We start from the raw sequence: 16125 nt of genomic DNA, 5'->3' as shown, positions 1-16125 counted from the left end.
GCAGACCAAGTGTGGTGCATGTATAGTTAGCTATTTTGTGTATAATACATATATATATATATATATATATATATATTGTATACTGTGTGTTAGCTGGTGAAAACACATAAATGCATATATTAACGTAACCCGTACAGACTGACATTGTGTGTGAGTTTACAGAGGTAGTTGGGCACAGTGCACGGCTTCTATTGAATGAAAGCAGTAACTGATCCGAATGAATTGAGTGAAAGTAACCTGGTGAACAAAGCCCTGTTGTGCACTAAAGACGCGGTATGCAGAGAAGCAGGAAACACAGCCACAAATGATAAAAAATTTCCACCTTTATTTGTCATTCCGAACGCTTAGGAGTGTGTGACTGAAATCTGTGGTCAGAATCCGTGCTGTCGTGAATGACCTGTGAATGCAGCTGGACTGACAGCAGACTATGATGCCTATATGCTAAGTTATAGTCATATAATTAAAATGTGTTATTTAGCTGACGCTTTTATCCAAATGGATTTACAGTTCATTAGACAAAGCAGAGGACAATCCCACCTGCGGCAATGTGGGGTTAAGGGCCATGCTCAAGGGCCCAACAGCTGTGTGGATCTTAGGGCTTGAACCACCATTCCAAGAATGAGTCATTGTGATCATTTCTGTATAAAGTGCCTAAGAACAGTGTGTGTGATGAACATGGTGGGTGGAGATTTTATTAGATGGAAAGCCCAGAGGTTGCTGGGTCACTCATTCTGCTTAAATCGGTGGTTCATCATTTTCTTATACATGTCTTTTGGCCCAACAGTGACAATTCTCTGAAATAGATTTGATTAGTCCATAAAATGGCTCCACCAAGCATCATTTCCACAACGACTGGTAGCCTGTGGATTCTGTAATATCTGCTGTAATATCTCAGCATGGCAAAAATAAAGCAATCATTTTCAAAAATTACCATGGTAACCATGGAAAGTGTTCTAGAACTCTGTTCCCTTAACAGTAGAGAGTGTTGCATCAGCAGAAGACTGAACAGGTAAGAACATTCAGTTATGAACATTCTAATCACATATTTGTGATATTACATCTTAAAAGCATAAAGATATCGCCTCAATAGTCTTCTTTGCATTAGAAACCTAAAGTTAGCTAAAACACCTAATTGGTTGCATAAGATGGCAGTTATGAACTGGGTAAAGGGGACTTTAAGAACCTTACTGCAAGTGTGTGGATGTACACATCCTCATCATTGAGTACAACATGCATTTGACAGGTAGATGCACATTGCACAGGTGTGATGCAGAATTAACTGTCAAATGCATTGGGAATAATGACTGATTTCCACACAGCATTTATCAAAGCAAAACAACTTAATCACTCACTGTATACAATACCCTCTGGGAGTGGAGCACACACAGGATGAGCCTGCTTTACTAAAACTACCTCTTCTAAATGCTTCCAGTCAGTCTCCACCCACCCCACTTTCCTTCCTTGTTTTACTGTTGAATCATAATCCACCAGGTGACTGATTTACTGTTTCATCGCATATCAGCATCCCCTGCTGGTCGACCGTGTACCTGCAGTGGCGCAGAAAAGTGGTGAAAAGTTCTGAATAACTGGTGTGTGAGGGAGTCCAGTGGTGTGTGTGCATGTGTCCTGTCATGTCAGAATAGAGGCACTGCCCTGGGGAACATTCCAGAGGTGTTTCAAAGTAACATGGCTGACAAACACCCAGGAGGGTGGAAAAAAATCCACAAAAAATCTGCTAAATTCCTGTGTCAGCTCAAACAGTCTCTCGTGGTGCTCAGATCTTCCAGTCGGCAGAACCAAGCCTACATGATGATATTTACACTGTCAGGTCTTGAAGTGAAAATATGTAAGTAGGTCAACATTTTCTGTAAGATTAAATGATAAACTCTATGGCTTGCAGTTCCCCTGCCTGTAGTGCGAGGCAAGTGATGATGTCACAACTTTATAGAACTTCAAGAACTTCCCAAGAAGTTGTTACTGATGAAATAGGTGCATGGACACTCTGTTCACAGATTAAATATGACTACCCTTGAATAGACTGCAATTCATCACAGATGCTTTGCCTAGGCCTGGGATCTCAAACCCACTTCCTGGAGCCTCACTTCCTGTGTGTACTGTTTTTCTTTTTCATCTGTTCCTGCGCTGAAAGTGCTAAAGTTTGATTCACTAAAGAGCCTACATACCTTGCTTCCGAGGTCTAAACCAGCTGCAAATTGGAAGGAATAACAAAAACTAGCAGACTGCAAGCCCAACTGCATGACATTACATTATTGGCAGACACACTTATCCAGAGCGACATACAGTTGATTAGACTAAGCAGGAGATAATCCTCCCCTGAAGAAATGCAGGGTTAAGGGCATTGCTCAACGGCCCAACGGCCCAACGGCTGTGCGGATTATATTGTGGCCACACCAGGATTAGAACCACTGACCTTGCGTGTCCCAGTCATTTACCTTAACCACTATGCTACAGGCCTTCCTCAGACTTATGTTGTGTCCTGCCTGGGATAACGTCAAAGGCAGTTTATAGACATTTAATAAATAACGGCTCAAATCTATAACCGAATGACCGATACGACTTGTGAAGTGGCCATATTTTTACAGACTTGACGGCAAAAACACAGGACTGATTTGTCTGGAAGTAGTCTTGAGAACACTGATATAATTGTCAGAATGTCCACTAGATGGAAGTATCATCCACATTTCAGTTCATGTTCAGGTTGTGGCGACCAAACCTTGAATGGGATTAAATAGATTTATAGGCATCCACAATAAGGTGGATCTATGGCTATATTACCCAAGATCATGGTCTAAGCCACATATACAGTTAATAAAAAAGGTTAGTCTCCTTTTTTTCAAATCATTGTGCATTCATAAGACATCATCATTAACATTATGCTCATTTCTGATTCAAGATAATTTTTTCGAGGTAAAATTATAAACAAATATAAAAATACAAATGTACGGCTTGTGTCTGGATAGTGACCATGCCGATATCCTATTTAAACCCACAGGTTCAGATTTTCGGTGATTTATAAATTTAAAAAATGAATAAAAAAGGAGCTGGTTCAATGGCTTCTTTATTTGTTACTTTCAGTAAACATCCAAGAAATCCAAGGTAATTATTAAATTATTCCCTCTATAAATTCAAGGCAGAAAAATGAAAGATTCATGTCCCCCCACCCAAATACAATTAAAAAACCAAGTTAAAAATAATGTACAACACAAGTCCATCCACTCCGTACATAGTGATGGATGAGAAGAGTTGAGAAACTAGGCCCTCAGGTGGGGAAACAAAATGGAGGGAACAAGCGACAGGTTTACACTTTTACAGGAAGCCAGTTCTGATGAAAGCGACATTATGATGAGGAGGCTTCGTCTGTGATGTCAGATGTGGGAGGTTCCAGTTCAGGTGCATGCTGGTCTTACAGGCCGCTGGAGGAAAGGGGAACAGGAATAAAGACCATGATGAAGAGCTCTGAACGGATATTTGACACAGTCTTTATTTGTGCATTACTGTAAGCACGCACAGCACACACACACACACACACAAGCACACACATGAGCACACAATCACCCACAAACTTGCGCACATTCTCTCACACTCTCCAGTGATGGCTGGGTTCTTTGACCCAAACAAGAACAGATCACAGCAGTGCAGAAGCTTGACTTAAATGGCACTCCAGGCAGGGTCACAGACAGGAAAGGGCCACAGTGTGACAGATGCATGTACTGTCTCCCAAACACAAAGGCAGTAACAGTGTACAAACAGCACAGCAATGTATTACAGCACTTTGCAGTGAAAGAATCGCTGAGCAGAGATGAGAAGTTATGACTCTGATTCTCCACCACAGCAATAACAATAGTGTGGAGATAACCAGGCCCTGCAGCAGGAGTGGCCAACCCCTTAGCCCCCCGGGGAAGATTTTTGGGAACCCCCCTGGCCCCTGCGGAGCACTCACCAGCGGGAGAAATCGCCGGCGTGCCAGGACCCGATCACCTCGGACACGCTGACGCTGGAGGTGCCAGCGGCGGAGGTCAGGTCGTCCTTGGCGTTGCCGTTGAAGTTGCCGCAGGCACCACACACCTTCCCGGCCAGGTGGACGGCCACGGTGACCCGCACCTCCTGGGTGAAGTAGTACGTCACGCGCAGCGAAGACCACCTCTCCACCAGAACCGCGCTGTCGGTCACGCGCACGGACAGGTCCTTCGCCGGGGAGCCGGGCAGAGACAGCTTCCTGCCGTTAGCCTGCGCAGGGAGAGACCATGCGTGAGGTTCTGCTCAGGGCGGTCACGTAACTGCAGACATCAGAGCTCCGGCATTCAATACCCCAGGCTTAATTCAGCCTTGCCCCTTTAATGTGTGAGATCACAAATATGAGTGTTCCAAACGTAACATTCTAACGCTGATGTAACAAGCTGGTGCTGGTCACTGAAAGCGCGGAGTTCTAGAACACTCCAGCGTTCACAGAGATAATATACAGCACACTGTCTTCTGGGCTGTATATTAGTATTCTAGCTGCCAACCATGGTATGCTAGTTTGTAAGTTGATGTATTCTTTAAGGGTTCCGATTGTATCTGTATGGTCACACTAGGACTCAGAACCGTACTGTCCTCTCGGGTCCTCTTCACACTTGTTCCTGTGTTTGATCTGCACTTCATTGTACGTCACTCTGGATAAGAGTGTCTGCTAAATGCCTTGTAAAAAATGAAAGGGGGGGTTCACAGGTAATTCACCACTGCTGGTTTTGCACCTGCTTGTTGATTTTTTTAAAAGGTCTAAGCAAAAAAAACAAAAAACAAAAAGGGCCATCACCCTCCCCCTGCTCCACATATGACCTAAAGCTGCAGTTCCCCTCTCCACCCCCATGCCCCCACACCCACTCACCCAGGCCTCCCGCCGGTTGTTGACAGAGACGACCGTGTCCTTGAAGAAGACGTAGACGGCAGCCGCGGTGGCCCGCCCCCCCTTCTCACACAGCCGTACGTCCACCACCACGCGGAACCACTGCTCTGACTGCAGGGCGCAGAGCGAGGCCATCTCGAAGGCCCCATGCCAGTCTGTGCCCCCCGCCAGGCCGTCGAAGGAGCCAAAATGGCTGCCGGGCTTGATGGAGCAGTCGCCCTCTTTGGGGTGGCAGCCCCGGACCCCGTCCCGCACGCGGCACGTCTCCCCGATGCCACACTGCTGCTTCTTACAGAGCACTGCCCCCGTGGGGTAACACGTGCACACCGACTCACAGCCCTTACTCACGACCGACTGGCCAGACTGACAGACAAAACAAAAACATATTAGTACATTTTCATTCATAATATAAATAACCATTATATTTAACACTTTATAAGATTAAGTTGCATTCTACAGCTCTACAACTTATTAGAATGTTCTGATCTGAACATTCTAATGATGATGTAACAATTACAACTGGCAATTGAAAGCAATTGAGTTCTAGAACACTGACTTAGAATTCTGGAAAAAACTATTAAAAGGGTTAAAATACAACATCAAATGGCCAGGCTAACAGGATTAAATCTGGCTGTCTGAACAGCTACTAAGTAATCTGTCTTTAGCTCAGCACAGAATAGTGTTGTCTATCTTCTATAACTTGAGTAAAATGTGTTACTTTGTGGAGTGATGGACCACAAAAGCGATGAGTGAAGCAATCAATAAAAGTTGGTGGGAACAGAAGAGGCGAGGGAGAGATCCACCTTCATATATCTGCCCTCGTGGATGCACCCGCAGGTATCCATGGACACACACTTGTCGCCGTCGGAGACGAAGCCCAGGTCACACTGGCAGCCCTCAAAGCAGGTGCTGGAGCAGGAGCCAGGGCCAGCCAGGCTGGCACAGGTAGTGCCACACGTGTCCGCACACACCTCGTAGTGACTGTGCGCCGGGCACGAGGCAGCTAGAGAGAGGGAGGGAGGGAGAGACAGGGGGAGAGAGAGGGAGGGGGAGAGAGGATGGAGAGGGTGGGAGGGGAGATGGAGGGGATGAGAAAGGGAGAGAGAGGGAGAGAGAGCGGGAGGAAGGGAGAGGGAGGGAGCGGGGAGAGAGGGAGGGAGAGTGGGGAGAGAAGGGCAGAGGAGGGAGGGAGAGGCGGGAGAGAGGGAAGAGACAGACAGAGTGAGACAGACAGAGGCCAAGAGAAAGGGTAGAGAGAGCATGAGAGAGAAAGACAGATAGCGAGAGTGTAAGAGACAGAGAGGGTGAGAGAGAGAAAGAGTGAGAGTCAGTGGCACTGGACAAAACAATAAGACCAAGTCACACATTACAGTTTTCAGACAGAAGGCCATGGGTAATTAGGCCTACTGAAGAGTGAAGTGTTCTTCATCCACACTAATCTGTCCATATTACAGCCACACAGACACATTATCCTCAGTGCCTGTGCAGGGAGGAGAGAGGGATTTCAGGGGAATGTACCACACCCCTAGCACAGCTCCTCAGGACTTTGAGTCAGACTGAAAGGGCTGTCCGATCCCCCTCTGCCAACAGGACAGGGGCGAGCCACAGGGCCACATCACGTTTGGGGTTTCATGAGTCCTTGGGCTCCTAATTATTTAATCCGGAGGAAAAACTGATTCAGTTCTGTTCCTGTGATTCATAGCCCTGATTCAACAGGGATTAAAGATCACAGGATTTCTGTTTCAGAACTCACCGACGCTGATTATGTGCTCAAAAAACCTAAATCCCATTCACTTGACTGACCAAATCGTATTATTTAACCATTACTCTGCATGTGTGGATTGTGAAATCCTTTGGACAGAATGACCCCCCTCCTCCCGCACCCCCCAAAAAAAGGAAATGAGCAAAAACTACACAATGGCCAGCATGGCTAGCTCTGTCACCTTTTAGAACAAGGGTGCAGAAATTGGCAATTGGTAATATAGTTGTTAATATGAATGAATTGTTGTACAAATACATAACTTATGCATGAAATTAACCTTACTAAATGTATTTGTTTACTACTAACTCATGAACTTACTTGCATGAATACTTGTATATTAGCAAACCATAGGACAAACTCATGATTGGTTAACCATCAACAAATAGATTAAATGATTTTTTTTCATTCCATTATGAATGTTGTTGACCAATGTTGTTGTTAACATGAATGATGTACAAATGCATAAACAATGCTGTACAGATGATTTTCTCAGTAGATAGTCTGTTAATTTGTTAGTTCATGCCGATTCATGTAACCGCATTGTGAAGTGTTAGTGAACCCTGCAGAGCCCCCTGGTCAGCGGCTCAGAGCACGCGCGGGTTCGGGGGATGGGACCGCGAGAGACTCACGGCAGAAGGAGGTGGTCCTCCAGGCGTGGATCTCTGCCCCGGCGTGCTGGCAGGCGATGGCGTAGGCCTGGACGCTCTTGCACAGGGTCCCTCGGTCACCGTCCAGGGCGCAGACGTCGAACACACAGTGCTGCAGGTAGGGCTTGGGGTCCACCTTGGTGTGGCAGGCCCGGAAGGGCCCGGTTCTGGAGCTGATGATGCCACAGGAGTCGGGCTTGCTGTGCTTGGCCACCTCGGCCCGCTTGCAGACGGGACACTGCCCCCCGCAGCCCGCGCACTCCAGCCCCGGCAGGTCTGCGGTCCAGGCCTTGCCGAAAGCGTCCACGCTGGCCACCCGGCGGCCGTCCGGCAGACGGAAGTCGTCCCTGCTGTTGCCGTTGTAGTTGCCGCACAGGCCGCACATCCTGCCCTTGTAGGTGGAGGGCACCACCACCTCCACGTAGTACACGGTGTCGTACAGAACCCGCAGTCCGAAGTCGGCGCGCACCAGGATGTTCCGGCCCTCTTGGGTCACCGTGATCCGGCCCTCGTCCAGATACAGAGGCAGGTTTGTCTCCTCGTCGTCCACCTGGACCGACACAGAACCAGAAACGTGTGCGCACTCACGGAGGAACCTGACCAAGGCCACCGCCATCATGTCAACAAGGCTCTTCACTCTACAATAGACTCTCCAGTCTCACTTTTATAGAGAGAACAACCTGAGCTGTTCAGGCCTGAATCCAAAGAAGCCATGGCAGACATTTTCCTGGTCACTATATTTTGTCAGTGGCTCAAAAACTCGGTGCACTTCAGCTGTGCTCATCCTCTGCATTCATTTTTCATCTTTTTTGATCTACGGGAGTGGCCATTTCCTCTACTTGCTCTCCCAAGCATGTGTCAAGTTATTTAATGCTGTTTTAGTGAAGAACTGTAGGTCAGACAGCACCTGTTGTTCCAATGTTGGGGTAAATTTACATATTGCTTACATCGTAAGCCAATGTTGGGTCAAATTCACATATAAATGGTAAATGGTTGGCATTTATATTGCGCCTTTATCCAAAGCGCTGCACAATTGATACTTCACATTCACCCATTCATACACACACTCACAATCACACACCAACGGCGATTGGCTGGCTTGCAAGGCCCCAACCAGCTTGTCAGGAGCATTTGGGGGTTAGGTGTCTTGCTCAGGGACACTTCCACATGCCCAGGGTAGGAATCGTACCAATGTCGCCCCATAAGGCATGTTAGGCTAAATTCACATATCACCTAAAAGCCAAAGTTGGGCTGAATGCACACATCACTTATATCATTAGCCATTGTTAGGCTCCATTCACGCATAGTATCACTCACTCGGCCAATTAGGTGGAAACCATGGGAACTATAAAAACGCAGTAGTTATTATTCTAGTCTCTGGTCTGGTGTCTGCACCCTGTATCAGGCGTACTGCAGACAAGGGTGTGAATGTGATTAAAGGGTTTCAGAAATGATTCCAGCTTTATTTGAAAATAAAACTCATTACGGCCCTCTTAAAAGCCTGTCCTGAGGGCTCGTGTTTTCGGCAATTTGGATTTTACTTTAATCACGTTTTCTTCTGAAAATAGGCTTGTACCACTCTCACATTTAAAAATGAACAGCACTTCCTGAAATAAGAAGTGAATATATTAATATATTATCTATTATTTTTCAGTATATGGCTAAAGGGGAACTTCAGTTATTCCTGATGTTGCTCCTCACTTTAAAACGATTTCTCTCACTTCTACTGTGTGTCACATGTAAAACTTTACCCCACAAGAACATACACGTTCTTCAACTGAAGGGAATGAATAGTGGAGATTTAGTGCAGTCTTGAATTATGTCAATTTGTATTGTATGCACATATTATTTGGCCTGGAGCTGACAAAACAAGACTCCAAAAACTAGTCATGTCTTAGCTATTGTGATTGTGACAATCAAACCAGAGCAATATTGGAGAAGAACTGATTAGTCACCATTACAGTATTCTCCAATTCATAAGACAACTTGTACAATAAGAGAAGAGGATAGTCGATATAGATGCATAGATGTTAACATCTATTCAAAACAGTCTGACAGGTCTATATCATTGTACATCAACTGACATCATCTGTTATGCCACCTCGTGACAGCCGCTATGTCACGTGTATGACAGTGTTACGTCAGCCTTTTGCCGAGGGGTTGCAGTAAAGTGTTACCGATTTTTCTGAGGGGTTTATTTTGACAGGTCATGTCAGCTATTTTACAGGTAGGACAGAACACACGGTTTTGAGTGGGGTTGTCGATCCCCTTTCAAGACACGAGTAACTCACGATGACTCTCCAGCTCATGCCCTGCTTGATGGTGATGACGTAGCTGTAGACCACCACCGACACCTCCTTGGTGACGGCCACCCTGCCGTTGCCGTACTTCTCGTTGCTCTCCTTCACCACGAAGGGGACCAGCCTTTTCCCGTCTGTGTCACACACCTCGGCCAGGGTGTAGACGCAGGTGCCCTGGGAGCGGGGGAAGACCAACGACCGGGTTAAAATAACAGCCTGCGTCCCGTAGCAATGTCCCGAAATATTTCAGCTGCCCTCAATTCAGTGACACTCCCCAAGAAACAAAGCAGGTGATCCGATCACGATTTGGTTTCTGCACTACTGTGCATCGCAAAAGCAGTAAATAATCAATAATCCTGTAGTCAATAATGTAATCTGCAGCATGCATTTAAGAGAGACTGAAAGCAGATGTATATGCAGCTCTGATGTGTCCAGGCAGTTCCACTCCAGGCCTGCAGAGATGAGGCTTAGTCATCTTTCTCTTTTCAACGGCTCTTTAGACCAGTACAGAACTGAGGACCTGCATAAGAGGCCTGAGATTCTGGTGCAGGAGCCTACGATTCCTGCTGAAAACTCCACTTTAAACTAGCTGGCTAAAACTAGCTGGTCAACCTAGTTTAAGTGGAGTTCGCTCAATAACTGCAACTGTAACACCTGTGTTTACTTTAGTCCCTGCTCTGGGTTTTACTCAGCACAGTGATCCAGCCTCAGTAGTCCTGCTTTGTGAAACAGAGCCCGGCTATGACCAAGACCAGCTCAGAATCCCAGATGGAGTTACCAGCAGCCACACGGTGCTTTCGGACTCTAATGAAGTCTATTCCAGCAGTGACTGGCCAAGGCTGGAGCATCGCAAACCCGACCCCAACTCTCGTACCTGGAAGTCGAAGCGGCGCCCGTCGAAGGAGATGTAGTGGGGGTCTCCAGAGGCCACGCACTTCCCCTCCCCCTCGGAGTGGCACCCGCCCACCCCGCCCACAACCTTGCAGGCCTCGCCCGCGGCACACTTGAACTTGTCGCACTGGATGGCGCCGTTCTCGCCGCACTTGCACCGCTCCTGGCACTGCCCGCGAGGGTAGAAGACCTCGCACTTCTTGTAGTAGCGCCCCCCGTAGGTGCAGCCGCACTCTGCCAGCGGCACGCAGGCGTCCCCGCTCAGGATATGGCCCTCGTCGCAGCGGCAGCCCTCCCGGCAGGGCAGGGAGCAGCGCGTGGATGTGCCGGCGCAGGTGGTGGCGCAGCCCGGGGAGCAGAGGTGGTAATGGCTGTTCTTGGGGCAGGAGGCCGCTGCACGAGGTCAAAGGTCACAGGTCATTCTTCTGTGTACAACGCTGCCCCAGATGTTAAAACTTTCACATTAATGTGTGTTGTTTTTAACCCTTAAAAAAAGCTAATTGGTTTCAGCAGGGGGACACAAAGGTTAAAGGTCATTCAGCAGAGAATAAGTGCAAATATCTCTGAACTTACATGGCTTAAAATCAGGAGAGCAACGAAAATTCTCAAAGATTCTCAAAACGAGAATGCTAAATATATTATCGGAAAATGAATATTCATGAATATTATATCTACTGATTATTACTTGAATATAAGAGGTCAGGATTTATTCAGAACACTTTCATAACTCTCAGTCTCAAGAGCACCATATGGCATTCAAGCATAACCACTGTAAAATGCAAATGGCACACTCGACCTTGTACCTTTCCATCCAATCAAACTGACTGCTACAATATTGCTTTGAACCCTACTAAATGTTACTTAACTTTCTACATTTTTGCAACCAAAGCCAAAACCCTTTAGGATCTGGTCGGCACATATTGTGCTACGGCACATACTTGATATTGGACTGAAAGGCTTAAAGAAAGCGCCTCAGTGCAGTGTGGGAGCCCACTGCTGGCCAGACGGGGAACGGCAGCAGACTCACGGCAGAAGGAGTCGCTCCTCCAGGAGCGCACGGCCACGCCCATGCTCTGACACCGCTCCACGTACGCGGCGATCGCCTGGCAGACGGCGCTATGGTGGCCCTTGAAGTGGCAGGCATCGTAGGCGCAGTCCTCCAGGAACGGGGCGGGGTCCAGGCGGGCGTGACAGTCACGGAAGGGCCCGGCCTTGTCGGCGATGATGCCGCAGTAGCGCTGGGCACGGTAGGGCTGGAGCTGGGAGCCGGAGCAGGCCTGGCAGAGGGGCCCCGTGCAGCCGGAGACACAGCCAGGGACCGTGCCCACCCTCCAGCTCTCCCCCAGCTGGGCCTCGCTCCCTGCTGCCTTCCCATCGCGCAGTGTGCCGTCGTCGCCAGGGTTACGGTTGTAGTTGCCGCACAGGCCACAGACGGCGCCCTGGTAGGTGTTGGGGAGGGTGACCGTCACCACGCTGTTCCAGTCGAAGGTGACGCGCATGCCGAACGCGGTCTCCAGCACGGCGGTCCAGCCGCTGCGGAACACCTGGAGCCTCTCGCCGTCAAACTGGAAGGGCATGGAGGTGAACTGCCCATCCACCTGGTCACAGAGACAGAGAGAGAGAGAGAGAGAGGGAGACAATCTGTCCTCACTACACTACATTACATTACATTTAGCAGATGGTTTTATCCAAAGAGATGTTCAACAAAGCGCATACCAAGGTCATAGAACAAACTACGACTGTAAATCAGGAAAAAATGTATCTGACTATTACCGACAGTTGAAAAAAAAAGATTTTCACAAACATTAAAAACAAAATTCTTCTTTCAAGCAAGGCGTGTTTTGGTTAATGGCAAGGTTAAAAATGATCAGGGGTCTGCAGGGGTGCTCTGCAGGAAGCTGGAGAGATGAAGTGTTGCAATGTGCAGCTGACCCAGGCCTGGTTACATTAGTCACTACACGCTTCACTAGTCACTCTGCCTCTCACCTCCCGCCGTAACAAAACCACAGAACGGCTGGAGTCTGTGTGGTAAGAGACCATCGCAGATTAAAAAGGACCACCAAAGAGCCGAAAACGTTTAAATGTTTCAACACTCCCTTTTTAACAGTCTGCACAGAGCACAGAGCAGATGAAGCTGTTCGGCCCTTAAAAAAAGGTGCAAATTAATCATTTTAATATTTCAGCAGCTGCTTCCATTTGGCCAGACCCCTGGAGATTCCATTTAAATAATTATCAGCCAAAGCAACCCCCCTGAGGTGCCTCTTAACAGACCATTCAAATGAGTCTCGCAAAACAAGTGTAGCCTCAGCGATTTTGTAATTAGGAGAAAATGGCGGAACCTGTGATCGATTAGAGGAGGTTAAGTAGGTAGCAGACACAGAAAGGCTCTCTCACCAGGATCTTGAAGCGGTAGTCCTTGCTGATGGTGACGGTGACGCCGTACACCTTCACCGTCACCACCTTGGTGTAGGACACGGCCTTGCTCCCGCGGTGGTCGTTCTGCACCGTCACCTCGAACGTGGCCAGGCTGGGGTCCTTGGAGCACAGCGCCGCCAGCTGGTACACGCAGGTGCCCTGGAAGTTGAAGCGGCGCCCGTCGAAGGTGAGGTAGTGGGGGTCCCCGGCGGCCGAGCAGGTGGAGTAGCTGAGGGGGCGGCAGGCCCGCACCCCGCCCTCCAGCGCGCAGCGCTCCGTGGCCTTGCAGCCCTCGGGGAGACACACCACCATGCGCAGGGTGGCGTCGCACACGCACAGCTGGTGGCAGCCCCCGTCGCCCCAGAAGCTCTGCCCCGGCTCGTAGTAGCGGCCCTGGTAGGAGCAGCCGCACGCCTTCTCGGGCACGCACTTCCCCGCGCTCAGGGCGTAGCCCTTGTCGCACGCGCAGCCCTCCGAGCACAGCGCCTTGCAGGCCGGGCGGTCGCCGTCCGTGAACGGGCAGGTCAGCGGGCAGGGGCTGGCGCACTCCTCGTAGTGACTGTGGGGCTGGCAGCTCATGGCTGCGGGAACAAGGAGCACACACTTCAGCGGATGGGATTTACACCCGCCGTTTTGATTGTGGCTGGGATGATTTCCTACTCTAGCAGCCATTTTGGCAGGTAACCGGCCAGGTTGCGTTACTTTGTCAAAGGTGGCGTGGCTGTTAATTGTTGAAAATGGATGACATTTTAGAATCGACTCTAGACAGTGGGTGAAAAAGCTTCATTTCATGCCCTGCTGGGATTAGGACACCAGGTGGGGTAAATCCCACATTAACTCAGTCCAGTAAAAAATACAACCAATAAATTCAATGAAAAATCTTCAGAGAGCAGATATTTGAGTTCTTGGCTATGACAGAATTTGTAAGGTCAACATGCCAGCTATCAGAGATAAATGTGGATATTACTGCCAACATTTCTGAATATATCACTTTCTTCCAAAAGGCATTGTGCTCGAAATAAGTAGTAACTAAAACCTTCTGTGTACCATTTCAAGGACTGACATTAAAAAGGAAAACAACCATCCTACATTTCACTTCTCCGTTGAATGGAGCAATGAAAGAAAAACTGGCTCTCATTCCAATCCAAAAGCTTTTAGTTGAGTTTGTGCTACAAATACTCAAACTGAATGTGGACAGTCTTCCTGTATTACCCCCCATATGAATAATTGATGACACTGCACTTGAACCCCTCGCCATAAGGCTGACATAACACTGTTATACACATGACACAACAGCTGTCACAAGAAAGCATTACAGCTGATGTCAGTTGATGTCAAATGACATAAAACTTATACTTTTATCGGTAAATGTTAAGAAGGATGTTGATTAACGTTGTTGATGTTGAAATTTACAGATAAAATTATGACGGATTTATATCATTACACATAACCTGACATCAGCTGTTATGCCATTTGTATGAGAGTGTTATGTCAGCCTTATGGCGAGACGTTCAAATAAAGTGTCCCCAGACACCCCAGCACTCACGGCAGCCGAACTTGGTCCTCCAGCCCTTGATGACGACCCCCTCCTGCAGACACATCTCGCTGTAGGACTCCAGCGCTTGGCACAGCATCTTCTTATCGCCCTTGTGCAGGCACATGTCGTAGACGCAGTTCTCCATGAAGGCCCGCGGGTCCAGCTTGTCGTGGCAGCTCTTGAACGCGCCGTCCACCTTGTTGGTGAGCGCGCCGCAGAGCGCCTCCGTCTCGTAGAGCTTGCGCTGGTTATGGTCGCAGGTGGGGCAGCCCGCCTGGCACTGGTCCCAGCAGTTGGGGTCCTGGGGGTCGGGCACCCTCCAGCTCTTGCCCCAGTCGATGACGGAGGCCACGGGCTTGCCGGCGGGGTTGTGCAGCTCGTCCTTGCGGTCGCCGTTGAAGTTCCCGCACAGGCCGCACACGCTGTCGTAGTAGCTGCTGGGGAGCTCGATGACCAGCTTCCAGTTCCAGTCGTAGGTGACGCGCAGCCCGAAGTTGGTCTGCAGAACCGCCGTGCGCCCGCGCTGGGTCACCGTCACCAGGTCCCGGTCCATTTGGAGGGGCAGGTTCTGCACCTCGTTATCCAGCTGGGAGACACACAGGGTTGCCACGTTCCTTCAAACTCAACTCAAACAAACTCAAATATTTCTTTATGATTATTATTATTCCTTTATTTAAACGAATGGTCTCATTGAGATCAAGACCTCTTTTACAAGAGAGACCTGTTCCACAAACACAGAAATCAACAGACAAAGATTTATCTCAGACTACACATTACCCATTACGTCAAGCACAGACAGAAAAAGTCAGTTTAGTTGTGTTGTATTAACAGAAAAGAAAACTGTCAGTTACCTCACAAGGCTTAAAAATATATGGCATTTTATAAATATTAGAAATTAAACTCTTACTGTTAGTATTGGAAAGAAGACATTATGACCTTATGTTATAAACAAGGGGAATGTGCTATAGATTAATAAGCAAAGTTGAGAAAACCTTATGTTATAAACGAGGGAAATGTCTTATAAATTAATAACGAAAGCTGAGAATATTGAAGCCACTCGTCTCCTCTAGTAGTCAGACATATTCTGTCTGAATAAATTATATCTCTAAAAAATGTGAATTCCTTTAGACCCTGAATGAAAGGAATACAAGTGCTCAAGTGTTCAGAGATATCCCAAAGAAAACTGCCTTCTAAAACATTAAAACCAGTTGAAAGGGATTTTTGGATTTGTTCCAGTCAAACATTTATGTTCATGCATATTTGGACAGGATGTTCATTTTCCAAAACAAACTGCACAACTAAAATATAAATAAAATCAAGCCTATGCATTTCTAAAAACAAGTGCATTAAATGAACATGCATTCTTGACTGGATTCATTCACCTGTGACCTGTACATAACTACTAGAAGTAGTAAAAACCTGCTATGGCAGGCCTGTAGCGTAATGCTTTAACATTGCCATTTATCCCATTTCCAGGTGCTGATTGATCAAAGGTATGAACAATCAATAGACATTCTCAATAATAATGAACTTTTCATTTAAATATGTCTGAATTATTATTATTATTGTCATTTTTTATTTTGATCTACACTTTTTTCTTGATTAGAGCAAAATACACCTTAATTTTCAGATGCTACGTGTGTGAACCAAACACAGAAGACTCCCAT

General features: G+C 47.6%; 1 protein-coding gene across 1 annotated transcript in view; it reads right to left on the bottom strand.

Moving 5' to 3' along the window:
* Positions 1-3062: 3062 nt before the first annotated feature.
* LOC133136597 (IgGFc-binding protein-like) overlaps positions 3063-16125 on the bottom strand; it is a 29656-nt gene continuing 16593 nt past the window's right edge. The window contains exons 15-24 of the mRNA XM_061254269.1: positions 14468-15044; positions 12901-13502; positions 11534-12104; positions 10490-10899; positions 9607-9789; positions 7298-7865; positions 5710-5909; positions 4889-5269; positions 3962-4248; positions 3063-3434 (exon numbers count right to left, since the gene is read on the bottom strand). Of these exons, the coding sequence (XP_061110253.1) occupies positions 3425-3434; positions 3962-4248; positions 4889-5269; positions 5710-5909; positions 7298-7865; positions 9607-9789; positions 10490-10899; positions 11534-12104; positions 12901-13502; positions 14468-15044 (3789 nt within the window). The 3' untranslated portion in view covers positions 3063-3424. The remainder of the gene's footprint in view (positions 3435-3961; positions 4249-4888; positions 5270-5709; positions 5910-7297; positions 7866-9606; positions 9790-10489; positions 10900-11533; positions 12105-12900; positions 13503-14467; positions 15045-16125) is intronic.

The sequence above is a fragment of the Conger conger genome, chromosome 1, assembly GCF_963514075.1.
Source record: "Conger conger chromosome 1, fConCon1.1, whole genome shotgun sequence".
Lineage (NCBI taxonomy): Eukaryota > Metazoa > Chordata > Actinopteri > Anguilliformes > Congridae > Conger > Conger conger.
The sequence above is the reverse complement of the archived record's forward strand: the minus strand, read 5'-3'. Positions and strand labels throughout refer to the sequence as shown.